Source organism: Anopheles cruzii, unplaced genomic scaffold, assembly GCF_943734635.1.
Source record: "Anopheles cruzii unplaced genomic scaffold, idAnoCruzAS_RS32_06 scaffold01086_ctg1, whole genome shotgun sequence".
Classification (NCBI taxonomy): domain Eukaryota; kingdom Metazoa; phylum Arthropoda; class Insecta; order Diptera; family Culicidae; genus Anopheles; species Anopheles cruzii.
In genome coordinates this window covers 1-6,847 of record NW_026454671.1, presented here as the reverse complement: position 1 = coordinate 6,847, position 6,847 = coordinate 1, and the positions used below count along the sequence as shown (strand labels likewise).

The window sequence follows — 6,847 nt, the reverse complement described above, 5'->3', positions numbered from 1 at the left end:
GATAAAGGATGACGGTTGTTACGGTTTTACGTTTAGGTTCCCGCTCGGCGGCGCAGAAGAAGTATTTCTAGAAATGATGCCACTGATGCGCGCAGATGATGGCCGTTGGAGTCCGTGGAAGTCTTTTGTCGTGGTCTGTGGCAACCTGTGGCAGTAAATTACGAAAATAAAGATCGAACAACGCACCCGCTCTTGTCATATCTGAACCAAGCCCGGACAGCAGACTCGCTGCGTTGGAATCCTTTTTTCCTCTGGATTGATATGTTACATCAATACCAACAACTTGTAGCATTTTATGTGTTTCTTAAACGAAACCAAAGATCCCAATGACAGTGCTCGGAATGCTTTGATGTTACTTGTCCATGTAGCATGTTCCACTGATCCACCTGTGGCCAAGTAAACAATTCGTTGGGAACTACTGGGGGGATTGATGGTGTTTTGGTTAAATTTTCAGAAACCCCAGAAATCCGCCAACTGTTGGATGTCTCGCTTGGCTTGTCCTATGGACATCTGAATCTGAATGACAAACCGTGTGATAAAATGAGTGAAAATTAGAAAAATCAAGATCTGATGAAACTGATATACTGAAATGAGATAGGCCAGAATGTTGGCACCTGCGTTAACAATTAAGAATGAATAAAAAAACTCAATCTCGATTTTTCGGTTCCAACAAATAAAAAATAGGATCTCCAAACGGTGAACCACCAACCACCTCTCTGTGTCTCGTTGCATAAAAATCACGCAACGTGAAATAAATTCCCGCGAATCCCAACTGTGGAAAAAAAAAGTGGCCGGATCACGAACTAATATCAAACGACGTTAGAGGCGTTTGTGTGGTGTCCTCAGGGGGAAAACCCACCTCCCCCTCGGCGGCTGATTGTTTTCGAAGGCAAAGTGTGGCACCGGGCACACCGAGGACACACGCGGACGAGATGAAAGTGGATGCTGTTCGCATTTTTTGCTGTCGCCGCCGATCCACTGAGCTTGTCTCGCGTGTTGTCTGGCGTCAACCGTGGCACCGGAAGCAGCTTGCGTTTCTGTACCAGTGGATTACGAAAATACGGTAAACTGCTCGGAAGGACCACCACAGGGACCCGACGAGTCACAGCGCATGTTATGATGCTTGGGCCAGAAAAACAGAAAAAGAAATCAACAAAACTGGATAATTTTTTCCACTTTCGAAATTTCACATCCCGCCGTCACACTTGAGAGGCGTGAAGCCGCCCGCCCACACGTGTTTGGCGCGCGTGTGTGTGTGTGTGGATGGATTTTTATAATTTTTGCACTCATCGCAAGGTGTCGTATGTGCCGTCGTAAAAATTAACCGAACAATGGTGGCCGTCTGATCGTGTTATGCTGTAGTGCTCCGGTTTTTCCGCCAGTGCCACTTCCGTTTAGCTTCCTGTGCAGCTAAATAACTTTAATGTGCCAGCGAAAAAAGCAAAGTGTGATACCGTTTCTGTAGTGTTTTAGTTGGTTTTTTTCTCGCACCTTCAAGTTGCCCTGCGCCCGGCAATGAGGTTTTCGTTTGTGAAGCCATTTTCCATTTCGTGGAGCCTGCGTTTGGTTCGTTGTAAACGAGGCGGCCGGCAGTCCTGTTGCAGCCAGGAAAGAGAGGCGAGAGCTTTGATATCTGGAGCGGTTAATTAGGTGTTAATTAAAAGTGCCCCCAACGCATCAATCATGCGACCCACCGTTGCATGACGGTGCCTGCGATGGCAAGAGCAATCAAAGGATATTCCGTTTTTATGTTCGCCCCAAGGCGACGCAATTCACACATATCGTGCGAAGGAGAGCTCGAAAGTGTGCACAAAAATACGAGTTTTTTACGTCGTATTTTTCCGTTATTACCACAAAACCACAGCGACCTCGGTTAGCTCACTCGGTCTTCATACTTTTAAACTAATGAGGGCGAGCAGAGAAGGTTCTTGCTTTTCAAAACCATTGCACTCTCTCCCAGTTAATCTGCCCAAATTGGATAATTAGTTCTCGAATTAGAGTAAAACAACAAGACGTGCTCATATTAAATGCTTCATAAATTCGTGCCAGTTCACGTAAAATGGGTGTTGCTTTCTCGACGCATCTATATAAAGTTAGTTAAAAAATCGAACCGAATTCAGCTGGTATGAGTTTTTGGCATACATCCAATGGGAAGCGAGAAAGGAAGCCGATCGGATGCGTCACCAGGAAGCCCTATCATTCGGAACAGAGTAACGGGAGGAGGAAAGGGAAACTGAACAAATACGTCATCGGGAAGCCCAATCGTCTGAAAAGTAGAAGTAACGGGAAATGCAAAGGGAAGCTGATCGGATACGCCACCAGGAAGTCCTTTGAAACGTCGGATAATCGAGAAATGAGGATGAAATGAGGCGTGGCAACGCGCGCCGGGATCAGCTAGTATAATATAGTTTGAAACCAAAGGATGCCAGAAAGGATGCTTATTTATTAAGTACCCGTTTCAAGATGATTCAAGAACATGTTTCAAGATAAATATATTATGGGGAATTGCTGTTTGCGGAACGAATTTATTCAATAGTTTGGGGATGCAATTATTCGATGGGGGAAACGTTATTCGATGCCAACGACCGTTTTTTAAATGAAATCTTAACCGGTAAGCGCCATCTAGCGGTGAATCGCATCATCAAACGGTATCCGAGAAACCAACCCAGCACAAAACCATTCGATGTTTCGTCGATGTTTTCCTATTGATTTTCATCGAAACCGCTAAAAAAAAAAAAAACTAAAACTGCTTTATGTAAAAATTGTTGCGCGGTTTGTTATTGGACATGTTGCTTCGGTTTTCTTTCTTTAATCTGCTTCACAGAATAGTTACCCCGTATTCCGTCAATGGGTTTATTCTCGAAGGACATGAATTTACAATTGTTTCACAGTGGCACCAAACAGATTCGGTACACAGAAGATAATCTGAAACGTACTATCAATCAATTATTGGAATTACTATCGAATAAATACAGAACTCACCACCAACTTCGTACTCGTGGTTTTGGGGTAGTTATCACCGTCGCTAAGAGGCGATAACCTGCGTAACACGAAAAGTAAAATACTACATTAGAATGTTCAAGAATTTCCTCGCCATTTTATCATTTAGGCACTTTTTTATTGCTAAGGCAATGGCCACCAATTTCTTACCTCAGTCCGCGGCCCTTTGGGCATTAGTTTGCTAAGAAGTTGCGACACGTGGCTGGCCGTCAAAACGCGGTAAATGTTTTCCGATGGCCGGCAATTGTATGTTGAGACCGTCTTTCGATTCAAAGAATGTGTACGACAACGTGATTGAGTCCACCAGCTCCATCTTCGGATCTTCGATAAATTCGGGGTCGATGTAGAAGAAAACGGGCAGATCTACCTCTTCGTGCGGATTGAGCTGCTGTTCCTCAAAGCAGAAGCACTGTATCTTGTTGAAATAGGCCCCGGCTTCGAACGGAATAACGTTGTACGTGCTGATACCGATCACCGGATGGTCGGTGGGATTCTTGGCAGAGTAGAACGCTAAAGCAGTCTCTCCGGGCACTACCTGTGAGAAAGGAGAGCATGTTTTAATGGAGACGATTCTTCGCGTTTGTCCACCACTTTCTTACCTTAATTTCGGTTTGCTGTGGCTTGAAATTCCATCGCATCGACGCCCCGATGTCGGCATTGAACTTAACTTTAATTATCCTATCCTTGATCTTCTTCATGGTTTCCACTTTTTCGCCATCGTGCCCCTGACTAGTCGTACCTCCGTAACTGTACGCTTGGCAAAACATCCGATACAACGGCACGGCCGCATAGCTTAACCCCACGGTAAGTACGCCAGCTGCTGCGACATAGTATACCGTTGTCCGTATCCTAAAATTGCGGTCCGAATCTGGCCCCCTTCCGTTGAACCATCGCACCGGCGCCGACGGTTGATATCGGCATACTTTGGTAAGTAAACTTCTGACCGGTAATCTAAAGGCGGCACGGACACTTTTGGTTAACATATTCGTTTATGCTTATTTCAATAATTGAACACCTTAATATTGAATTTAACGCCTTAATAACATTTTTATCTACAGGACCACCGAATTCGTGTTTACGCAAGGTTTGTTTTGATTTTGACTGTTATGTCACTCGTCAATCCGTCAACCGTCGTCGTTTATTTGTGTAGTTCACTACTTCAAGCGAGATCGTGATTCATCGAGTGAAAATGTTTTCGATACCTGACCATAGATGGCTCTGCTTGCAGTGGCCCCGTTTGGATTGGCCGTTTCCTTGGAAACCGGCTTTTTACATCAGTTGCATTTTCTGTTCATTATCACATCTGAAAGTAAACAATCTCAGAAATAAGTGCAGAAAACCATACTAAATCTTGCGATAGTTTTAAATGAGTGATGAATTTTGATTTGGACGACCCTCTGGAAGGATTGCTCAGCGATGGCAGCAACGACAGTCTGTTTGGCGATGAAAAGGCAAAAAAACCGGCACAAACCAGCAAACCGGGCAAGATGGAAGATTTGTTTGGAATAAAACCGACCGAGGCATCGAAGAGCGCCTTGAAAGCGGAGCAACCATCGACGGCTGCAAATAAAAGTCAACCCGCGTCACTGGACTATTCGAAACCGCCGAGCACCACCACCTCGACACAGCCCCAACCGTCGAGCTTGACCTCTTTGCAAGGAAAAAAACCAGCGACTCCGGTCAAAAAGACCGAGAACACTCCTTCCGGACCTAAACCTAGCACACCACAGAAAAAGGAAATCTCGTTCGACGACAGCGATCTACTGTCGGATCTTGGGTTCGACCCCAAGAGGCCTAGGGCAAAGTCAAGCATCTTGGATGATATACTGGGTGTTCCGATGGGACCATCGACGAAAGAGGTCCCTTCGAAAAGCACACTGGCCAAACCTAGGCCAAGCCTTACGGTAGCCAAAGAGGAAGCACCGGCTACGGTTAAAAACGTTTCCCGTCAGTCGACGGAAACGTCCGAAAACCTGCCACCGGAGAACACAATTTTGGGTGGGTACGCTCCGACTGGTGCCGCCCTGTCACGGCGTAGCGGTCGGCGAAAGTCGTCCGTGTCGGCGTTAAACGATCCGTTGGGACTGTTTACGATGGAGGACAAAGCCATCCGCCGCGAGTCTAAGCAACCGAAAAAAGGCGGAGCCGATTGGCTCGGTCTGAACGAGGACAGTGTTTCGAACGAAGTCGATCCTCTTCCGACGCCTGCGCCGAAACAGGTTGAACCTCCCGTACCCGTGGTCGCTGCGCCGATTCAAAAGCCCGTTGAATTATCGGTGCCAGTTCGACACGAACCCGAACCGCCGAAAACGGAAGGCAAAATACCAGTCCAACCCACTATGCCGGATCCGCTGCTGATTTCCAGCACATTGCAACTCGTAGACGCCGAGACAGAGAGCGCACTGGCCACAATGCAGCAGCAAGATTTTCAAATATCCGTGGCCAGCCAGATGAAGAGCCAGGAGAAGGCTCTCCTCGATATGCAGCAGAAGCAGCGCTCCATTTTGCACCGGCAGGAAGCGCAGTTCAATGACCTACTGCAGAAGCAAATGCATCGTCACAACGCGCTGGAAGAAGTGCTGACCAGGCAGCAGGAACGAATCAGCGCAAACATCCAGTTAATCATGAATCAACCACCACCGACGGCACTCAGCTCCCATCAGCCATACCCAGCCTCAGAAGGCGCACGGCACGAACCGCAACCGGAGGATCTTATCACGAAGATCGAGCTGCAGTCGGATGTGAAGCGTCTCGAAATGGAAAAACTACGGCTCGAGGATTTGGTCTCAAACCTGACGACGAATCACGGGCAAGAGCTGTCGCTAATGGAGGCAAGCTACAAGAAACAGACCGGCTTTCTGGAGGAAAGTCTCAAAATAATGGAAGCCAGGCTGAAGGACGACAACAGAAAGCTGGAGGAGTTTTATCAACGTAAAATAGATGCCACCGAAGAAGCCCACTGCAAACTGGCACAAGATAACGCGGAGAAAATTCGGGAAATGGAAGAAAACCACCGGGCGGCGGTCGAAAAGGCGAAGCAAGCGTACGAAGACAATCTGGAGCAGCTCCGTCAGGACCATCGGGAGGTGATCGGTTCGATCCGTGAATCGAAGATGCTCGAATTCTCGGTGGTGCAGGAGAACCAATCCTATCTACAGACGCTGAAGAATGCTTCGAGCTACCTCGAGAACGCGTCCGGTGATTTGCAGCAACTCCGCGACACGCTCCAAGAGCAGATCGAGTACTGCCAAAAAGAGAAGGATCTCCAGCTGAAGGCCCGCGAGAAGCAGCTGGAGGACCAGCAAAGACTCCTGGAGCGGACAAGGGCGGCCGCCAGCGAAGAGAAGGACCGTCTACTGAATCTGGTCGAAGCACTCGAAAGTAAAGTGACCGAAATGACAAAGGTAGGATACGCGTCGGTGGGCGCCTTTTGCGTTTTATTGCCTTTTACTCCAATTCCACCTCATCCACAGGTCTCGTCCGAGGAACGCTGGGAGTACCGACAAAAGTGCGTCAAACTGGAAGCGGAACGGTCGAGCTTCGAAAAGGAAAAGCAATTTTTCAGGGAACGGCACCAGCACGAAGAAGCCCGAATCGGGGAGCTAAAACAGGCGCAGCTGGACGAGAGCGCCCGGTTCAAGGACCTGCTAAACCAAGAACGACAGGCGCTGCTCGAGGAGAAGGCCAAATTCGAAACGATGGCTCAGCTCCACTCGAAAGTGCACCCTGGCGGCCCAGGGGCGAGCTCGCGGGCGGAAATCGAGGCTGCCGTAAAGGTTGCCGAAGAGGCAACGCACCAGGCGGACAAGGAGAAAGAACGTTTCCTGCAACTGCAGCGTCAGTTCGA

The 6,847-nt window shown here is 48.1% G+C and overlaps 2 protein-coding genes across 3 annotated transcripts; one reads left to right on the top strand and one right to left on the bottom strand.

Moving 5' to 3' along the window:
- Window positions 1–2,842: 2,842 nt before the first annotated feature.
- Window positions 2,843–4,068, bottom strand: LOC128276391 (cytochrome c oxidase assembly protein COX11, mitochondrial-like). 2 transcript variants are annotated; one of them, XM_053014855.1, is made up of 4 exons: window positions 3,600–4,068; window positions 3,151–3,535; window positions 2,983–3,040; window positions 2,843–2,935 (listed from the first exon to the last, which is right to left on the bottom strand). In XM_053014855.1, the coding sequence occupies exons 1-2, from the start codon at window positions 3,981–3,983 to the stop codon at window positions 3,182–3,184; spliced, it is 738 nt and encodes a 245-aa protein (XP_052870815.1). In that variant the 5' UTR covers window positions 3,984–4,068; the 3' UTR covers window positions 2,843–2,935; window positions 2,983–3,040; window positions 3,151–3,181. The 2 variants fall into 2 exon arrangements, with proteins under 2 accessions (XP_052870815.1, XP_052870816.1); XM_053014856.1 differs by having other exon boundaries at window positions 2,859–2,925.
- Window positions 4,069–4,373: 305 nt separating this feature from the next.
- On the top strand, window positions 4,374–6,841 carry LOC128276390 (fas-binding factor 1-like; the record flags this gene model as incomplete). The annotated part of the gene is made up of 2 exons (XM_053014854.1): window positions 4,374–6,404; window positions 6,474–6,841. Coding segments are annotated over exons 1-2 (2,399 nt in total), but the record flags the coding sequence as incomplete, so codon positions are not given.
- Between the last annotated feature and the right edge of the window lie 6 nt (window positions 6,842–6,847).

Excerpts from the sequence above, each read along its gene's own strand:
- LOC128276391 (XM_053014855.1), bottom strand. The coding sequence starts at position 3,983 with ATGTTAACCAAAAGTGTCCGTGCCGCCTTTAGATTACCGGTCAGAAGT. Across the intron at positions 3,536-3,599 it reads CACAGCAAACCGAAATTAAG|GTAGTGCCCGGAGAGACTGC; the intron begins GTAAGAAAGTGG and ends CCTTTCTCACAG.